This window comes from Neoarius graeffei, chromosome 1 (genome assembly GCF_027579695.1).
Source record: "Neoarius graeffei isolate fNeoGra1 chromosome 1, fNeoGra1.pri, whole genome shotgun sequence".
Lineage (NCBI taxonomy): Eukaryota > Metazoa > Chordata > Actinopteri > Siluriformes > Ariidae > Neoarius > Neoarius graeffei.
In genome coordinates this window covers 62,662,379-62,684,183 of record NC_083569.1, presented here as the reverse complement: position 1 = coordinate 62,684,183, position 21,805 = coordinate 62,662,379, and the positions used below count along the sequence as shown (strand labels likewise).

General features: G+C 42.4%; 1 protein-coding gene across 1 annotated transcript; it reads left to right on the top strand.

Annotated features, from left to right (window-relative positions):
- Positions 1-69: 69 nt before the first annotated feature.
- Positions 70-18,289, top strand: krcp (kelch repeat-containing protein). Its single transcript, XM_060923135.1, has 13 exons — positions 70-250; positions 6,881-7,039; positions 7,128-7,200; positions 7,280-7,339; positions 7,456-7,714; positions 7,845-7,976; positions 10,996-11,183; positions 12,094-12,290; positions 12,473-12,564; positions 14,944-14,998; positions 15,184-15,281; positions 17,589-17,683; positions 17,870-18,289. Exons 1-13 carry the CDS (start codon positions 189-191, stop codon positions 17,993-17,995), a joined length of 1,596 nt encoding a protein of 531 aa, XP_060779118.1. The 5' UTR covers positions 70-188; the 3' UTR covers positions 17,996-18,289.
- Positions 18,290-21,805: the final 3,516 nt, after the last annotated feature.

The window sequence follows — 21,805 nt, the reverse complement described above, 5'->3', positions numbered from 1 at the left end:
TTTCTTATTGGCTAAAACGCCTGTCAATCATCTGTGAGGCGGGGCTAATCAAACTTCCGCCTGAGTTGTGGCGCCATATTCAGATGTGACTCCGAGTTGGCGGGAGGTGTGTTGTTGTTGTTGATATTTGGGATAAAGTTATTAATTTCTTTTCGTTTTAATTTGCAAGTTGTCGGGAAGTGAAAAACATGTCGGAGTTCGGGGTGTATGCTGTTTTTGGAGCAGACGAGCCGCCACAGCAGGTTGCAAAGTAAGGACAATGTTAGTGTAGTCTGATAAAGTTTGATCTGTTCTAAGTGAAATCTGGCTCATGCAGGTGTGCTGAGAGAGATGTGTGTCTGTTTCTTTTCACTGGAAGCTTTTTGACTGGTTTTGTTTGATTGCTTTTTCTTCTCTACCTGGAAAGATGTCTCTGTGCTCTGAACAGAGCAGCTGTTTGTTTGATTTTTATTTCAGTGCATATAAAACACAGTATGAACCTGGCATACAAACCAGGATTGCACAGAAAAGTGTCAACACTTGTTTCCATTGTGGTCCCAGAGACTTATCAGAGACAGCCAGGGTTACTATACTAAGTAGATACCCAAAATATAAATCTCATCTCATTATCTCTAGCCGCTTTATCCTGTTCTACAGGGTCGCAGGCAAGCTGGAGCCTATCCCAGCTGACTACGGGCGAAAGGCGGGGTACACCCTGGACAAGTCGCCAGGTCATCACAGGGCTGACACATAGACACAGACAACCATTCACACTCACATTCACACCTACGCTCAATTTAGAGTCACCAGTTAACCTAACCTGCATGTCTTTGGACTGTGGGGGAAACCGGAGCACCCGGAGGAAACCCACGCGGAGAACATGCAAGCTCCACACAAGAAGGCCATCGCCAGCCGCTGGGCTCGAACCCAGGACCTTCTTGCTGTGAGGCGACGGCGCTAACCACTACACCACCATGCTGCCTGACTTTTTATAGCTTTCTTAAAATTAGACAGATCTCTGTATATAGTGTCTTCCTTCAGAGTTACTGTTCCATGCCTGAATGCCAGTGTAAAGGAAACTAGATCACCAAAAGACTTGACCCTAGGTATCTGCAAGGATGATGCACTAGATCTTGTATTGATTGAATGGAGTTCCTTTGTGTAGTTAAAGCCTTGGGCCAAAAAATTTGGGGCAGAACAATTTAGAATTTTGAAAACAAGATCAAGCTTCAACTGGGCAACGCGTATACTCACTGGTAACTTATTGGCCTGCTTGAATTCCTCAGCACCAATATGACTTCTGGCTGGTGTATTCAAAATATACCGAATTAATTTATTCTGGGATACCTGTAGTCTATTTTGGAGCTTTTTCGATAACCCAGAATACCATGAAGTACTGGCGTAGTCATGGTGACTTTTTGAATAAGGGCCGATACCAGCAATTTCTTTGTTTCTCGGGTCACATGATTTACTTGCCGATAGAGAAACTTTAGTTTAGCATTGGATTTTTTTAAACTATGTTATCCACAATGCTTTCTCCATTCAGAGATTGGTCTAAAGTTAAGCCCAGATACTTGACATGCGAGCTGAGTTTATTTACTGATCATGTAAGTTAGGACCGTTACCTAAACATTACCTTAAAGTCAGCTTTCAAAACGTAATTGAGCATGTCAAAGTTGTCAGGTTTGGAAAAATTCACATCATTTTAAAATAATTTGATACACTTTACTCAGTCCTGTAGTGTTCCTAGCTGAAATGAAGTGGACGTTTCTCACTCAGGCATTTGCTTCATCTCACAGTTAGTAAACAGCCACTGCAGGCTTTTTAAAGTCCAAAGTTCAAAATGAAAAATTTCTGACCCCATAAAATCATGCAGCTTGTTTCTGCCTTATGTTCTTCATCTATCGTTATCGTCAGGTTCCATCCTCGGGTCGAGGTTTGGATGCAATAGTTCTCCAGCTGCTTCTGTTATCCTGAGCCATTCGCACTGCTTTGGTCTAACTGAGGCCTGTTCTCCTACAGATGTTGGATGTCCATACAATTCTTGGCCTTCCTCTTCTTCTTTTTCTATTAATTTTTCCCTCTAAAAGCGTGCAATGAAAAGTATTGTGGTGGATATGCCCCAAATACTTGAGTTTCTTAATTTGTATCATGTTCATGAGGCGTTCCTTGAGGTCAGTCCTTTCTAACACCTTGTTGGTGATTTTTGCTGTCCAGGGTATTTGTAACATTCTTCAACATGCCCACCGTTTCAAATACGGCCAGGCGTTTGCTCATTACAGGAGTGATTGTCCAGGCTTCAGACCCGTTAGGGTGCCAATATAACAATGGGGAAAATTCATTTTTGCATTTTTTTAAAGTCTCACCCTCTAATTATTTTCCTTTAATAGCAAGAAAATGAAATATAAATTTAGAATAAGATGCAACAATATTTAGAGGTGGCACAAAGCCTCTGAAAATCCTACTGTTGTATAATTGTCTGGACCTGATGGAGGAGAATCTGACAAGCCATGAAAAGATGTAGATTTAGAAAATCTCGAGACCTTGAGCATCTCAAGCTTTATTACAAAGCACACCCACACTTTGTTCACAAGCCTTCGCATTCCAACAGGCTTCTTAGGAAAAGCCCCGTAGGAATGGCCAGAAGATGAAGATTACCAGGAAGGAAAGAGACTAATTGGTGGACTGAAAGTTGTCAACGATTCAGCTGAAAGAGGTGTAGCTCTTGTTCAGCAGTTCAATGATGGCATCACCATTCATGAGGATCAAAAACAGTATCTTTTACAAGTTGTCGAATACCATCGAAAACAGCATCCAACAGTGAAGAAGAGTAGTCTTTAAAGGACATGGATTTTTTTCTGGGTATTATTATGTATAAAGGACATAAGAAATGCCATCTAAATCACTGCAGGGCGTCAAAAATGTGAAAATCATCACATTATTCAACTTTTTTATACATCAGCGTAAAACAATGATTCGTTAATTAGTTAAGCGGTCACGTGACCTGTGACGTCACAAAAACTTTCCAAGGAGCCAGCGCTTGGGTATCTAATGTAAACAGGTTACCGTAATGGACACCATCGACAGTGACATTCCCGATGTTTCACAGAGATGTGAAGTTAGACCCTATCAATTCGAACCGATAGCTGGAAATTCACATGAACATGGATCTTGTCTTTACTCTGACGGGTCAGATGATTCTGAGAGTGAGAGTTCATTCAATCCCCATGAAACTGAAAGCGGTCGGCTCGATAACACATCCTGGTAAGTTAAAAACAATTCTGCTCAAAGGCTAATGATCTGTTGAAAGAAGTATTATTTTTGTATCATACATTGAAAGTTCATCATAGATCTAGCTAAAGTCCGTTGCAAGCTAGGTTTTTTTTGCTGATATTTTTCGAGATTGATTGAGATACAATACTTCCAGAGTCCGAGATGAAAACATTCAAAATGGCGAAACGAGTCAGAATTATGATAATCAATAATTGATACACCCAAAATTATAATACTAATCCTTACCGCATGAGGCCCATGGTAAAACCACACTTCCAGGAGGGGCTGCCGTCTGCCTCCCAAGCGGGCCGAGAGCGCTCCTCGTCGGGCACGGCCAGGCGGGCGAATGCCCTGGTCCGTCCGCCCTGTCTAAAAAAAAAAAAATGGTACAACTCCGAGTGAAGGTATCAATGCGCTGTCGAAGCGCGCAGAAGGTGTTAGTACGCCTGTCATTATAGTGCGGACTTTCCATAGCATAGAAAATCGCCACGTTTCAATTTGTGTAACTGAACTTTGTTTCATGTCACTGGTCATATAAACCTATGTAAACAGGAATAACGTGGAAGAGTTTGGTCGCATCTAACTACAGCCCCCAAAAATACCATTGGCCATGCTGAGCCTAGCTACATTGCTAACAGGAGTAACAGCGCGTCTGACTGACTGGGAGGTCGCAATACACCATGATGTTCAATGTACGTTAAACACTCTAAAAACAAAACAATTTTCTTGTCATCCAAGACACAAAAACTATTTTGTCGCATTCGTCATCATCACGATTCACACTTCTCCATATTCATCTACCCGCTTGTGCTGTACCCGAAAGTTTTTGTGACGTATGATCATGTGACAGCGGCTCTTCCGGTTGTAAAATATGCATATCGGAGCTCGAGCAGAAATGCCATATAATCACGAATATAACGATTTTGCTGAATTTAATAGATAATTTTGTAGTTGTTGATTCAATTATTTCATATTTTTAATGGAAAGAAACTGATATAGCGTGCATTTATGTTTCATGTCCCATGTCCTTTAAAAAAGATGTTTGGTCCTTTTATTGCTTCTATGTATTTAAGTGTTCAATACTGTTTAATAAAGTTTTCATCTCTGCAAATTATTAGCTTCATATGATTTCCTTACATGCTATCCAAGTTTTTTTTTTTAAACAAGTCATTAGGCCAAGAAAAAATAATTGTTTCCTATTACATCTTGAAAAAAAATAGGGTAGGTAGGTAGGTCTTATTTTATTTTATTTTTTATCACACAAAATACTGGGTAGGTAGGTTTTTTTTTTTTTTTTTAAATAAATTTTAGGTGTGGGACAAACAGTGGCACATAGTGGGGAAGTGTCATTCTGTGACTCAACCATCCAGAACCAGGCCTAAGAAAACCAGTGAAGCTTGTGGAATACAGGATTCGGAGCCCATGGATAAAATATGGAGTGCTCGGACGCTTAAAGGAACTATAAACATAACTACAAATGTTGAACCTTAACTTTATTAGGAACACTATGTTGTGAACTTGTATGTTTAATATGAATACAAAGAACAATCAAAAACATCTTTAGACTTTTGGACCTGCTATTATACAAAATGATCAATCAGTGTCAGAATCAAATTGTACTTTTTTGTACATCAAATTGTACAAGTTTGTGACATCACAAAACGGAGTTCTAGCAAACTGTCTGGTACTGCAAACAACCTATTTAAAACCATGATGGCTGTAGAATGTAAGAAAGTCAAATTTGGCCTTAGAATTTAACATTGGGCAAACTTGCTAAAAACAGAGGTGCGGCTAGTAATAGTCTAGGTGTTTGGTATGCAAATATATACCTCTCGGGCATCATTGGACATTTTGGATGCATGGTTTTTGTGCCTTCTGTTATATATTTAAACCTATTTATATATAAAATGTTCAACTTTTTCCTTTTCTGAAGGGCACAATGTACTGTTTTTATACTAAAACAACTTGTTATATCAGAAAACACTTGTAATATCAGTTTAAACATTGAGTATCAATACTACAAGCTACATGCTTTAATACTAGTGAAGTTTATGTCCCTTTTCCATAAGGCCTTTGTACAATTGGCTGCTTCCCATCTACATTTTTGCAGTCTGAGCAAATGGGTAAAACGGTTCTGTACACCTTTTTTAGTTGAGGATCAACCTCGGCACCACAGAAGGCACAGAGATCTATGCGCCCAATACATGACTCGTCCAGCGGAGGATGATAATGTTCGTAGAGTTCTTTTACAGTTGAAAACTTATAAAATGAACTTATTGTCTTACAATCTTCCGTGTGGTCGCAACCGATCATGGTAATCGAGAACACTTCGTTGGCCGCCATGATGCCTAGCGTTGTGTACAACACAAGCCGGAGTTTCCCGGAAAGAGGTCATGACGTCAGATTGAGGCCGTGAGAAATCAATGAGTGTTTCTTGTCCGATATATGCGTTTTAGAATTAGTCACTTGTCAGATCGACAATATTATGCAAATCGTAATGCAGATTTTTTTTTTCAAAATTTATTGTTGGTCGGTGAAAATAAATATTTTTTTTTTTTTAAACATCTAACAAAAAAGTCTAGGGTCGGGGCATTTTTTTTAAACGGTCGGTCGGGTAACCAGAAACAAACAATTATTTTTTTCTTGGCCTTAGCCAAAATCACACAATAATTCCAAATTTCAGGGAGTTTGTGCCACCTCTAAACATCAATAAATTTAGCTAATATTTCACAGTATGATATATTTAGCCCAAAGGAAAAAAATTGAGGGGTGAGACTTGAGAAATAGATAACTTCATTTTTTATTAGCACCCTAAGACCCGTATCTCAGAACACTGGAGAATTTGCTTTCTTGTGGTCAGTGATATTTTGTGAGATGTTAATCTTTTTGCGTTTTCGAGAAGAATGTTTTAGCAATCGCAGCTCTCCTCTTGATCTCATCCGTTATCTTGTCCTAGGTAGATGAACTCTCTCACTTGCGTACCATCTACTGTGATGTTGATGTTTGGTTTTTCAGTTCTTTATCGATACACCTTGGAAATCCACTCTGTTATTTCTCCCTGTGCTTAGAAATCACAAAATTTAAGGATTTTGTATGCAGTCCTTATCAGGCCATGTAGTGTACAAACTAGAGCATTCTGATTTCTTTCCTGTTCCAGCAAAGAAAGAAAAAAAAAATGTATGCTTGAGATGATCTGTCGTTTTTATCATGTAGCTGATTTCATGTGAGAGGCAGCCAGCCATTCACACTCCCATACACACCAGTTTGACCGTATGTCTTTGGACTGTGGGAGGAAACCCACACAGGCACAAAGAGAACATGTAAAATCCACACGTTACATGACCGGCATTTAGCAGTCACTTATCCAGAGTGAAGTACAACGAGAGCACACGTGACTGGGGAGCAGTTGGGGCGAGAAATCCACTTCAGCCATGGATTTTCCTGCCGGTTGAGGGAATCAAACCAGCAACCCTTTGGGCCCAAGGCTGCTTCTCTAGACCATGCTTGCCCCGCACAGGCAGGCCCTGGCTGACTGACCCGTTTGAACCCGGGACCTGCTTGCTGTAAGGCGACAGTGACCGTTCTGCTCTAACCGTGACCTAACATGTTGATTCTTAACTCTGTGCAGTCTTCATGGACAGAGCGGCAGATCTGCAGTAAAGCCAGGCGTCCAGCAAATTGTACTCTTTACTAGAGGAAGATGGGAAAAGTGCAGTAGTGTTTCAGTCGAGCTCAATGATGAGAGAGACATGCTCATCACCCTGAGCAAATTAACACCATTTAACAAGTAAGATGACCTCTTTAAAATTTCTGTGTTCCCATGAAAGTATGGTTTTGTTGAATTCTGATAACTATCTAAATGTTTTCCATGTCAGATGCGTTTCTTGGGAGTTAGGGCAAGATGGTGTATGGAGTGACGGCGCGACATTGAACGTTAATATTGAGGGGGTAAGTGCGATCTGAAATCCTCCCGAATATTGGTTTGCTAAATATAAACTTTGTGTGTGTGTCGCTTTGTGTCTCTCAGATTAAAAGTGAGTTGCTTGATCCAGCACTTAGAGTTGCACAAAAGGAATACACTCCAGAGGTGAGGCGTTTCCCTGAATTCCTCTTGGTTGCATTTCTTAATGATGAGTAATTGATTAGTGAAAATGTTTAAGCAGACGGGGTAATGTTGCCTGATTTTTATTTTATTTTTTTTAGTGCAATATCACAACTGTGGCACCTCGAGCAGGGCTGGGCAAGAGGAAACGGTCACGAGTACAGGAAGAAGACGGAGAGGACACAAGAGGACAAGAGAACGTTTGTCCAAACTCTTCAGAAAAAATAACACTTCAGCGGCGCGGCAAGAGCAATCCTCACAAAGGACAAACACGGCTGTTCCAACAAAAACAAGAGCAGAGCACCACCAGTACCCCTCCAAACCCTAAAGGGAAACAAACCAAAACCTCCATGCAGGCTGGTGTGTGTGTGTCTACATGTACAATAAAGACATTTAGTGTTCTATTAATACTTTTTGTATATTCATACACTTCATGTACGGTTGTATAGCAGAATGGTTTGATATATTCTTAATTACATGTCCCTTTAAGCTTTAATAGACAGTCCGTCAGGACGGTGGGGTCAAACTCTCTGTCCAATTGACCCTCAGACAGCCATACTTATTGGAGGACAAGGTGCCAGAATGCAGTTCTGCAAGGATCCCATTTGGAAGCTGTGTACAGGTAACTTTCATTTTGTCCAAAGACATGCAGTGTTCCTCTGCTTGAAGTCATTATTTTGACAATAGCTGTGTGTGTGTGTTTCTATATTTCTGCAAAAATATGACAAAACATCAGATTTTCACACGAGTCCTAAAAGTAGATAAAGAGAACCCAGTTAAACAAATGAGACAAAAATATTATACTTGGTCATTTATTTATTGAGGAAAACGATCCAATATTACGTATCTGTGAGTGGCAAAAGTATGTGAACCTTTGTTTTCAGTATCTGGTGTGACCCCCTTGTGCAGCAATAACTGCAACTAAACGTTTGCGGTAACTGTTGATCAGTCCTGCACACCGGCTTGGAGGAATTTTAGCCCATTCCTCCGTACAGAACAGCTTCAACTCTGGGATGTTGGTGGGTTTCCTCACATGAACTGCTCGCTTCAGGTCCTTCCACAACATTTCCATTGGATTAAGGTCAGGACTTTGACTTGGCCATTCCAAAACATTAACTTTATTCTTCTTTAAACATTCTTTGGTAGAACGACTTGTGTGCTTAGGGTTGTTGTCTTGCTGCATGACCCACCTTCTCTTGAGATTCAGTTCATGGACAGATGTCCTGACATTTTCCTTTAGAATTCGCTGGTAAAATTCAGAATTCATTGTTCCATCAATGATGGCAAGCCATCCTGGCCCAGATGCAGCAAAACAGGCCCAAACCATGATACTACCACCACCATGTTTCACAGATGGAATACGGTTCTTATGCTGGAATGCAGTGTTTTCCTTTCTCCAAACATAACGCTTCTCATTGACTGGCAGACCACAGTACATGCGCTTGCAGTGCTGTGTGTTGGACAGAGTGATCAGCAACACCGGGGCTCCGCAAGGAACTGTCCTTTCTCCTTTCCTTTTCACTCTCTACACCACTGATTTCAACTACTGCATGGAGACCTGCCACCTCCAGAAATTTTCTTATGACTCTGCAGTGGTTGGACCTATTACCGTTGGTGATATGAGCGAGTACAGGACGGTGGTGGACAACTTTGTCATGTGGAGCAGGAAGAACCACCTACTGTACAGCTCAACGTGACGAAGACGAAAGAACTGGTGGTTGATCTGAAGAGAATCAGGGCTCCGGTGAACCCTGTTAACATCCAAGGGGTCTGTGTGGACGTGGTGGAGGAATATAAGTACCTGGGGGTGTGCTTGGATAATGAGAGACAGGAAATCATTCCTACCTGTTGCAGTCAAGCTGTACAATGCCACTGTATGGACCCTTTTCACGTGACGTCACGACAAACGCGGGCGCCATTTTGGACATGTACTACCAGTAGTTTACCACAGCCAGCATTGAGGAACGGCAGCAAAGAAAGTGTTTATTTTCAGCAAGACTTCCATCATGCCACTATGTTGTTGTGCACCTGGATGTAGTAACCATCAACAAACAAGGCAAGGGTTATCATTTTATCGGATCCCGGTAGATGCTGACCGACAGAGAAGATAGATAGCGGCACAACAGCGCTTGTGCAGTGACCACTTTGTTGGAGGTAAGACGAATAAAATTAGCCAGAAAAGGCATTACATTGCTGTTAACATTCCATTCTAGTTTACTGTAATTATGATCTGGCAGCTATTTACACCGGATCCAGTGTAAATAGCCGCCGGAGCCAACGTCCGAGGTTCCGGAGCGCGCTCGCTCGCGGCCCGGCCGGACGTTGGCTCCGGCAGCTATTTACACTGGATCCGGTGTAAATAGCTGCCAGATCATAATTACAGTAAACTAGTAAATACAGTTTTCTGCATCTCGCTCCTTTTTCTTTTATGTTTGTCGCCTTCCTCGCATTCAAACCGATTTGAGCCGAAGTCCACTACATGTCCAAAATGGCGGTCGCGTTTACGAAGGTCACGTGACTGAAAAGGGTCCATAACTGTAGTACACTGTCGTACCATGTATACTGTATCCTTAACTCAGGTGCAATATATGTATATAAAATCACTTCATTTTGCTTTTACTTAAATTATTGATCTTATTTACATTTTTATTTATCCTTTTTTCAGACGATTTTATATTCTATTTTTAGACATGTTTACTTTTTCAGGAGCTTGGTAGCAAATTTGAATTTCCCTCCGGGGATTAATAAAGTAATTCTGATTTAAACCAAAAAGTTCTATTTTGGTCTCATCCGTCCACAAAACATTTTTCCAATAGCCTTCTGGCTTGTCCATGTGATCTTTAGCAAACTGCAGACGAGCAGCAATGTTCTTTTTGGAGAGCAGTGGCTTTCTCCTTGCAACCCTGCCATGCACATCATTATTGTTCAGTGTTCTCCTGATGGTGGACTCATGAACATTAACATTAGCCAATGTGAGAGAGGCCTTCAGTTACTTAGAAGTTACCCTGGGGTCCTTTGTGACCTCGTCGACTATTACACGCCTTGCTCTTGGAGTGATCTTTGTTGGTCGACCACTCCTGGGGAGGGTAACAATGGTTTTGAATTTCCTCCATTTGTACACAATCTGTCTGACTGTGGATTGGTGGAGTCCAAACTCTTTAGAGATGGTTTTGTAACCTTTTCCAGCCTGATGAGCATCAACAACGCTTTTTCTGAGGTCCTCAGAAATCTCCTTTGTTCGTGCCATGATACACTTCCACAAACGTGTTGTGAAGATCAGACTTTGATAGATCCCTGTTCTTTAAATAAAACAAGGTGCCCACTCACACCTGATTTTCAATCAGTGGAATGACAAACACCTGACTCTAATTTCACCTTCAAATTAACTGCTAATCCTAGAGGTTCACATACTTTTGCCACTCACAGATGTGTAATATTGGCTCATTTTCCTCAATAAATAAATGACCAAATATAATATTTTTGCCTCATTTGTTTAACTGGGTTCTCTTTATCTACTTTTAGGACTTGTGTGAAAATCTGATGATGTTTTAGGTCATATTTATGCAGAAATATAGAAAATTCTAAAGGGTTCACAAACTTTCAAACACTGCTGTATAACTGTTCTTTATCTTCATGTTCAGAGGACTTGTCATGGGTCCCTGCTGAAACACTGGCAGAAGGTCCCACACCAGAGGCTCGGATTGGCCACACGGCGACTTATGACCCCGAGTCAAAACGGATCTTTGTGTTCGGTGGCTCCAAACATAAGAAATGGTTCAACGATGTCCATATTTTAGATACACAGAGCTGGCGTTGGACTATGGTGGAGGTTATTTCATTTTCAATACATTTAATGTTAAATTCCATTCATGATTCTTTGTTAAAATTCTCTTCAATTAAGGCCCACTTTACACGGGGACGGTCTGAAACAAAAACGCAAAAGTCCGTTTTCGTTCTCACTTTTTTCCGCGTCCACACGACCGTTTTCAAGGAGGAAATCTGCGTCTATACGGTGACGCATAAACGTGTGGAATTCAATTGGATGTGCATGCCAGGCGGCTAGGTGGTGCTGTGAAAGACCTCCGCTATGTCTGCACGCATGCGCAACGTCTTCCGTCTTGTCTGATCTGCACATCTGCGCCGCGAAAACTTTGACTACTCTGGCTATGGTAAGTAAGAAAGTAAGTAAAAAAAAAAAAAAGTAAGAGCATACTATACCTGTCTCTGTTCATTAACGGTATATGTGCAGATTCGGTATAGATGTTCGAAGGACTCCTGGACGTTTATTAAAGCTGCCAGAGCAGCTTGAAGGTCCGTTGGATCGATGTAATCAGACATGCTCTTACTTTTTTACTTACTTTCTTACTTCCCAGGCTTGCATGTACAGTATATGACATGTATGACGTAAACGCGTACCCGACGTGAGCAGATCCGAGCAGAGTTTTGCGTATTGGGTAGTTTAGACGGATATGCAACGGGGGCTGTTTTTAACTTATCCACTCTGGAAGACGTTTTCAATTTTTTCCGTTTTTCAGCCTCGGAAACGCCGTCTCCGTGTAGACGAAAGGCACTTCCGATAAAATATTTAGTCGTTTTTACCCGACAGCGTCCTCGTGTAAACGGGCCCTAAGTCAGAGCTATTTTCTTTAATTTGATTGCCTGTCAGTGAGGTTCCTAGATATGTGAGGAACAATGAAATGAATGTCGGGGGAAAATGATCCTTCTGTTACTGCTTTTAGGCACAAGGTAAAGTTCCTCCTCTGGCCTATCACAGCTGCACTCTGTTCAGAGGAGAGCTTTTTGTGTTTGGAGGCGTGTTCCCTCGTCCCCATCCTGAGCCTGATGGCTGCAGTGATTCCCTCTATATTTTCAATCCTGAAATGGCCATCTGGTATCAGCCTATTGTTAATGGAGACAAGCCTGCTCCACGATCTGGGTTAGTATGTTGGGGGAAAGACAAATTGAAGTGTAAACTCATGACATGAAGTGCAGAGCAGATGTGTTGATGAATGTAGATCTTTTAGCTCTGAATATTTATGGGTCTATATCGTATGAACTGCTCTGAAAACAATTGATTTGGATTATTGTTAATTATCATTCACTTCTCGTCCTATTCAGGCATTCAGCTTGTGTGATGCAGGGAAAGATCTTTATTTTTGGAGGCTGGGACACACCGGTCTGTTTCAATGACTTGTTCGTGCTTGATCTGTGTAAGAACTGCATTGACACATTTCTCTTATTTCTTTTGTTTGCTACCGGCACTTTACACATCTAATGACAAAATATCCTCAAATCACACTTGAAGAAAAGAACCTGTGTATATGAAGTGATGCTTGTCAAAATGTAGTTTATTTTTGCCAGACAAAGTACTGAAACTCGTTTCCTTTGAACTGAACACGCTGTAATGCACTTCATTCCTTTTCAGCCAACATGGATGTTCAACCAGGCTTGTAGTGATTGAGTCTGACTTGTGCCCTAATTTTAAGGACTTGTGACTTGACTTGGACTTGAGCACTGATGACTTGGACTCGTGCGTTAACTGCATTCGGACTCATAAATTAGAGACAAGGACGCCGATGTTTTTTTCTTTATTTTTTTGTAACATGACATAATTTGGCATAAGATATTTATATCAAAATTCATTTTTGTGCAAGAGAATGCACATTCACCTGTACATACGTCATGTTCAGGAACAAACTAACGTTAATGGTGCTAAAATGCCTGGAGAGAAGCCCCTAGGATTGTCTGCTTTGCTTATACAGACTTCTCGTGCAGTGGGAAAAAATGCACTGCTGTGTGTTCCATATGTAGAAGAACTATTGAGGAGATGACGGGGACAACCTCAGACTTCACTCGTCATTTGGCAAGACTCCACCCAGAGAAGGAAGTGACACGCTATGTTCATTGCTCTGTTGATAGCAGGGCTTGCTGAGCGATGAACTAGCAAGTGCATATTCTGGACCAAATTTTTTTTTTTCTCCTCCTAGGGCTTAGCGGTCACATGCGTGGACAGCACTTTTTAGAAATTCGGAACAAGAATCCACATATGTGGACATACTTTTTCTCCAAAAGTACATCTTATCAAAAGATGATGCTTAGTTTTTATTCTAATCAGGTTCTCATCTCATCTCATTATCTGTAGCCGCTTTATCCTGTTCTACAGGGTCGCAGGCAAGCTGGAGCCTATCCCAGCTGACTACGGGCGAAAGGCGGGGTACACCCTGGACAAGTCGCCAGGTCATCACAGGGCTGACACATAGACACAGACAACCATTCACACTCACATTCACACCTACGCTCAATTTAGAGTCACCAGTTAACCTAACCTGCATGTCTTTGGACTGTGGGGGAAACCGGAGCACCCGGAGGAAACCCACGCGGACACGGGGAGAACATGCAAACTCCGCACAGAAAGGCCCTCGCCGGCCACGGGACTCGAACCCGGACCTTCTTGCTGTGAGGCGACAGCGCTAACCACTACACCACCGTGCCGCCCCTAATCAGGTTCTAATAAGTCCAAATAGCAAAGAGAAATAAAAAATGCATGTAAAAAAACAGCTTGGGCCTTAGGAGGTTAAATATATATGACAGTATGTCCCTTTACACACTCATCCAGAAGGGTAATTTTGCACAAGGCCATCTGTCTACAGCAGAAAAAAAATAAAATAGCAAAACACATCTGGAAAAATCCCAAGGAAGTCTGGAGCCAGATTCGTGATGTCACCTGCGGAAGCGCCAGCAGGCTGCGCGAGCTTTGCACGGTTTCAGTGCACAGCCTGTGTAGACCAAGCGCTCCCATTTCTCTCTTTGTCCGGTCTTTTGGGAAACGATGAGTACTAATCCCATCAAGATTGGTGTTGCTACACCCTCCTACGATACATCTGTTAACCATTTTAATAATTACGCGATAACGTTGAAGAAATTTGCAGAAAACCACCAGGTCGTTTTCTCATAAACAAACCAGCGCTGACGTAGGATTCAGAGGGAGGCGTCCCGCACGCGACGTCACGAAAATCAATGTTTGCCAGGAAATCCAAATGCCAAGTTTTTTCAGAGGCGGACCAATTCGCCTCAAATGGCTGGATTTCAACTGAATTTTTCTGGTATTGCGCAAGGTAAAAAAATTGCAGAGAATGCAGAATGTGACAGATATTTGACCAAAGTTTAATATAAAATAGGAGAATTACATTGATCTTGCTCCTGAATTTATCCGTGATATGCCCTTTAACCCTCTCTCATGTTCATTGCCCTGTTGATAGTGGGCGGGGCTTGCTGAGCAATGAACAAGCCTTTTATCTGTAGCGTATTAACTAAAATGGGGCAGTCAAGCAGTAACGTTAGTCCAGCACAGTAGCAGAGACGTTTTCACATAAAGGCAGCAACAGCCACCATCAAATGGTAGAGCTGGAGTCTTGTTCTCAGACTCAACTCGAAGTTTTCTTTAATGACCTTGGACTTTACTTGGATTGGAACACTGGGGACTCAAGACTGGACTCGGACTCAAGGTTTAGTGACTCAACTACAGCACTGTTCAACATATCGTGTTTGTTTGTTTGGGTGTTTTTTTTTTTTTTTTTTTTTTTAAATAGGCCTCATGGAGTTTTCGGCTGTTCGGATGAGTGGATCGGCCCCCTCGCCAAGGAGGTACAAATAAAATCACAACACACACAAAAAAAAAAGTGTTTAAATTATCTGTATTTCTTTAATGCTCATTAAATGGTGATGTTCTCCTCTCTGACAGAAGTCTTGTTTTAGCATTATGATGCATTGGTTGCTGATTATCTATATTGGAAGTACTGACTTCACTTTGACCCTACTTTTTGTCACAGCTGGCACAGCTGCGCTGTTCTGTCTGAGTCACGTTTCTTGGTCCATGGCGGCTACAATGGAAATGATGCTTTGAGTGACACATTTATATTCAATGCAGGTGAATATGGTGTTCTGATTATGGTCATATTACATATTTCATGTAATACCTAGAACCTGGGTGCGATTTGCTGGGGGGGATGGTGGGGATCATCCCCCCCCCTCTGGTTTTTATCTCTGCTGAAAAAAAAAATCCTCGGGGACAACCCCGTCAATAAAACAAACAAACCAAAAAAAAAAAGTTGACATGACAGGCATGTTGTGACACAGTTTTCTATGGTCTACATTGCACTCACTTTCAAAATGACCCGAAGTGGCAGCTTTGATGTTCACGAACGTCCCCAGCAAATATACATTGTAGATAATAACAATATCCAGAGTGTGAACGTGGATTTAGCGCCATGAATCACATCCTTACTGATGAGCGCAACAGAATGAATATATCCACACTGACAGCCTTCTTTTCCTCGCTGTCAATGGGCCAGACGTGCGTTCCTTCCCTGCTGAGAAATTCGCAGAAATGTGGATTAAAGAAGGGCGAAACGTGGTGGATAGCGCATCGACGGGAAAGCAGAAAAGACCACATGAACTGCGCCATCAGAGCAAACTGTTTATTTAGTATTCATGTATTTTAGTGATTTTCGAGTCACTGTCCATTTAATCCGGAGGGAGAGAAACATCACAGCAACGCGACAAGCAATGCGAACTTTGTTGTGCATTAGTGTTCGTGTATTTAGTCAGAGAGATAGGAAGATGTGTTCGTTTTCATTTAGTGTTTGTGGCAGCGGGGGCGTGGTCAAGCATCGGTCTGTGACAGAAGGACGGCAGGACAGAACTGATCTCACACAACTCGCTTTTATTCAGCTTTTCAGCTTCTGTCTGCACTCTTGCACACACATCAGTCGTCTAGTTGTGGAGAGAGCTCCCTCTGCTCTCGCTCTCTCTCCTTAAATAGGGCGCGGTCACTGGGAAGACACACAAACACATGAATTAACGACAGGTGTAGTGATTCTGCCACTTACCTTCCCTGACTCCGCCCTCCTGTCACAGACCGATGCTTGACCACGCCCCCGCTGCCACAGTGTTATTCATTTGATATCATCGGATGTTATTGAGCTGTTAGCCTATTGTTACCTTAGTTTTGTGACGTTTCATGATTTAAAAAAAAACATCCCCCCCCCCCCCCCCCCTTCTGGTTTTTTGACAAATCGCACCCTGCCTAGGTTTTTTTTTTTTTGTAGGCGTTTGAAAATAAGGCGACTTATTTTAGATTTTTCGGATTACGGATCCGCCAACGGCAGTTAAATACTACCGCTAGAAAAATAAAGTCTGTGCGTATTTTTATTTTAACCGCCGAAACGTACAAATAGAAATGTAAAAAAAAAAAGTCACATTTTTCTTGTAACAGCACTGTATCCCTGGTACTAGGTCATATTTCTTTAAGTAAAAAGTATTAGAATCGCAAATACAAACGACAACGTGTGTTGTGTGTGTGTGTGTGTGTGTATATATCCACTAAAGCCGAGTCCGAAAACGAAACTATTTACGACATTTGAGTATTCACTTGAATGTTTTTATGGTATTTACGACCGCTTTACGACAGTGTCAACCTCGTGCTGACCATGTCTGACGCTGACAGCATGGATTCCGAGCTATCGCCTCAACTGTACGTAAGCATAAAGTGTGGTAAAGAAAAGTCTTTTCACTGTCTCACTAACCAAAACGTGGGCGATTTTCATCTCTCAAGCGTTGAAAGTAAACAGTGAAAAGATCAAAACGATCTTTGGTTCTCAGAAAGAAGGTGGTGATGTAACGAGCGCGATGCCGAATATGCCTGCCATAACGTTAGTTCGCGATTTTGGCTGCAAGTATCTGACTGTGGAATTAGAAGAGGATGGTGCCGCAGAGAGTCCTATCGAATCAAGTAGCACGAACGTATGTAAAGTGTGTCTCTTGAATTTATATTATTTTGTCATTATCCGACATTGAAATTTTGCCATGCAAAAAAAAAAAAAAAATTGGACGAGGACACTTATTTCGACTGACATCATCAAAAATATGTTGAAAAAATCCGTGAACCTAAAGATAAAAAATGGGTGGCCTAAGGAAGTTTAAGTGAGAAGCAGGTACAGTATATGCTCATCCCGAGTGTCCACTTTGCCTGCTTTAGTCATAAATGCACACTTGCTCGAAGTATTGGGGCCTCTGACATCTTAACGTAGAACAAAGAAATGTGGTGTTGAGAGGTTTCGTGTTTACGTTACTACTGAATGGTCACTTTTCTTCCTGAGCTTGGTAAATGGTGCATCTTGTTTTGATCTGAGTGGAGGTGCATTTTCTGCACTGTTGATTTTATTTATTTTAATAGACACAAATTGCTGGATATCTTTGGCATGTAGTCAGCTGACCTCAACACCAAGAGCTGGACACTCCATCATCACCATGGCAACAGCATGTGTGAAGGTACCTGCCACATCCTGTACATCCTCTCATAAAAGCTTTCACTTTGTAAAGGATATGCATGCATTTTGACAGTCATGTGAGCCCTGTTTCTTGGAACATGCATGCCCCACCCCATCCCCTTTTTTACTTTCTTTTTCTTTAGTAGTCCTGAAAGCCGAGCATTATTTTTGCTTTCTTTTGTCATAGGGTTCCTCTGATGATCAAGAGCAGGTTTCTGAGTCTCAAACATTGCTCATGTTTGGAGGAGGGGACAATGAAGGCAGCTTCTTCTCTGACTTGATCACTGTGCCGGTGAAGGAGCTGTGTGAATGAGTGCTTTGGTGAAGGGACTATATATGAGTAAATGGATGCGATGCCCCTGTCTTTATGCTCAAAAGGTTTTGTTATGTTTTTGTTTTAGAAGCTTCGTGAAGTCTGAAGTGAAAATTAGCACTAGAACCTATGCTAGCTTTGCATTTAAAGGAAAAAAAGGGCTTCAACTCCTTTTTCTTTCACTTGTGTTGACTAATTTCTTTGGAAATGTTTTAAAGGTGTATATTATCATTTAAAATGTCTATACTATACAAAGAAACTGTTGTTTTGGTATGTGCTATATGCACTGCCCAGCCAAAAATAAACATTTCTGCACTAATATTTTGTTGGACCACCTTTAGCTTTACCATTCGCTGTGTCATTGTTTTGACAACCTTTTGCAATGTTACAACATTTATTTCTATCCAGAGTCGCACCAACTTTTCACCAAGATCTTGTATTGATGACGGGAGAGTCGAACCACTGCGTAGTCTTCTCCAGCATATCCCAAAGATTTTCAATGGGGTGGTGGTCAAATCATGTGTAAAAATGATTCTCATGCTCCCTGAACCTCTCACAATTTGAGCCCTAATTTTCTGCCTGTGCCATCAGGGAAGAAAAAAATCCACTGATGTGATAACCTAGCCATTCAGGTCATCAGCTGACATCACTTTCTTGCCCCATAACATTGCTGAGCCTCGACTTGACCGATTGAAGCAACCCCAGATCATAATGCTGCCTCCACAGGCTTGTACAGTAGCCACTATGCATGATGGATAGGGTAAATCTGGACGACTCAGACCACATGACCTTTTTCCATTGGTCCAGAGTCCTAGCAAGTTGAAGCCTTTTTCATCTGATAATCTTGATTTAACAAGTGGCTTTCTTATGGCCACACAGCTGTTTAGTCCCATGTTGTGGAAATGCTCTCATTTTCACTCTTTAAAAATAGTTGAGTTCTAGTCCCCCCCATGACCATATTGCTTCTGCAAGGTTGATGGTTCATCACTATCCTTCAAAGGGTTTTAATAATGCGTTGGACCATTTTTAACCCAGTTCCCATAACTTCAGCAATCTGCTTTCTTTGCTTGACGCAGGTGAATAATTTGACCCTTTTAAACACGGTAACCCCTTTTCCATGACCACAGGATACGTCTTCCAACATGGTTGTTAAAGAAATGAGAAGCTACTCACTGCATCAGTTAGGGTTAAAAGAACTGTTGCCAGCTGAAAATTATTAATCACTGCTGTAATTTTCCAATCGGAGGCTCTTCTGTATTTATTTAAATTTAAATGTCAACTTTTCTTGGCCAGGCAGAGTGTATTCATTCACTTTTTTTTTTTTTTTTTTTTTTTTTTTAAATCTCCCGGGATTGTCGTGGTGATGTCTGTCCTGGGAAGGGTACTCCCCTTATGAAATAAATTCCCCTCTCAATTTTTGGAGGAATTTCATGAAACTTGACATTCTTTATCTGTTGGTAATATGCATATTGCAATTTTGTTCAATTCAGTCACGTTTTCCCAGAGTTATGGGCCTTGATTACCAAACTTGTACTTTGACAATTTTCATGAGGGTGTATTAAGCACTTATAGCATAGATATAGTTGCAGGGGATATTATGCTCTCGGAGCATTCTTATTAGTACATGTTTTAGCGTGGGCCGAGTTTGTATATAGTCTTGCAGCTTTGAATTTCACTCTGGACATTTCAGTGTATACTTGTATAGTTATAATTACTAACTGGAGTCCTTACAGAACCATGCACAAATTTTTTTAGGCCCCCTCTACTCACCCCATCGATGAAAAGCACTGCTCTGAGCATAGCAATGGCACTATAAGTTTCTCTGGTAGAAGTATCTCAGACTCAGGACTGTTATGAGTTTTAAACACCATGATGTAACTAGTAATCATGGGTTGATATCCAGAAATATCTAGCTAACAGCAGTCGTGTGGGTGGAAACAGACCCAGAAGAAGGATTGGAAGACTAACACTTTGTGTGTGTAAAAAGATGAGCAAGTGTTAAAAAAAAAACACAAAAAACCCCCTCAGCATTGCTGCTACATCTGATATCCTTGATACCAGTGCAACCATGTTACTGAACTCCTACCATGCCAGTATCAGCCAAATAACTGGTCTCTGCTGCTGTGCAAAAGAAAACCGCAGTATCTGCATGTTATGTCAGTGGCAAAAGGACGGTCCCAGTAGCGAATAGGTGACGCTATTGGGACTGTCTTTTGCCATCGACACAATACACAGATACTACAGTTTGCCTTTGCATGGCAGTCTGGATGTGAGGGTGATCTGGCTGTGACATGTCACCCCATTAATCACTAGGCTTGATGCTGCCGGGGGCGGCACGGTGGTGCAGTGGTTAGTATGGTCACCTCACAGCAAGAAGGTCCTGGGTTCGAGTCCAGCGGCCGGTAAGGGCCTTTCGTGTTCTCCCAGTATCCGCAGGGGTTTCCTCCGGGTGCTCCGGTTTCCCCCACAGTCCAAAGACATACAGGTTAGGTTAACTGGTGACTCTAAATTGAGCGTAGGTGTGAATGTGAGTGTGAATGGTTGTTTGTCTGTGTGTCAGCCCTGTGATGACCTGGCGACTTGTCCAGGGTGTACCCTGCCTTTCACCCGTAGTCAGCTGGGATAGGCTCCAGCTTGCCTGCGACCCTGTAGGAAAGGATAAGCGGCTACAGATGGATGATGCTGCCGGTTAAGTTTCCCTATTCCTCCGTCACCACTCCATCTTTGTCCCTCCTGAAGATCAGTGGAAGAGGACAGGTTCCTAGATGGACAAGCATTGTTGGTATAGCTGCTACACTGCTAAGAACATCCAAACAAGCTCAAATATTGCTGGCCTCTTTCTATTAAAGGACAGCGGTGGGTTTCCCAAGAGGGCGCCACGGTCGCCTCACAGCAAGAAGGTTCTGGGTTCGAGCCCAGCGGCCGGCGAGGGCCTTTCTGTGTGGAGTTTGCATGTTCTCCTTGTGTCTGTGTGGGTTTCCTCCGGGTGCTCCGGTTTCCCCCACAGTCCAAAGACATGCAGGTTAGGTTAACTGGTGACTCTAAATTGACCGTAGGTGTGAATGTGAGTGTGAATGGTTGTCTGTGTCTATGTGTCAGCCCTGTGATGACCTGGCGACTTGTCCAGGGTGTACCCCGCCTTTCGCCCGTAGTCAGCTGGGATAGGCTCCAGCTTGCCTGCGACCCTGTAGAACAGGATAAGCGGCTACAGATGGATGATGCTGCCGGCTAAGTTTCCCTATTCCTCCGTCACCACTCCATCTTTGTCCCTCCTGAAGATCAGTGGAAGAGGACAGGTTCCTAGATGGACAAGCATTGTTGGTATAGCTGCTACACTGCTAAGAACATCCAAACAAGCTCAAATATTGCTGGCCTCTTTCTATTAAAGGACAGCGGTGGGTTTCCCAAGAGGGCGGCACGGTCGCCTCACAGCAAGAAGGTTCTGGGTTCGAGCCCAGCGGCCGGCGAGGGCCTTTCTGTGCGGAGTTTGCATGTTCTCCCCGTGGGTTTCCCACACAGTCCAAAGACATGCTGTTGGGTTAATATGGGGCTGAGCGAGCCACCCAACTCCCAACTGCTCCCTGGGTTCTGTTAGCCCGGCTGCCCACTGCTTCAGATGGGTTCAATGCAGAGAGAAGTGTGTGCTGAAAGTTGGTAGGTAGGTTTTGCTGGTGCTAAAATGGCCCGTGTGTGTGCTGTATGAGAGGGTTAGGACGCTGGGTGTCAGCCACAGGCTGCGCTGAGCTCGGCGCTGTTATTCCGGTCAGAGGCAGCAGGGCAGCGCTGAGGCTGAGGTGATGTTTCCCGCCC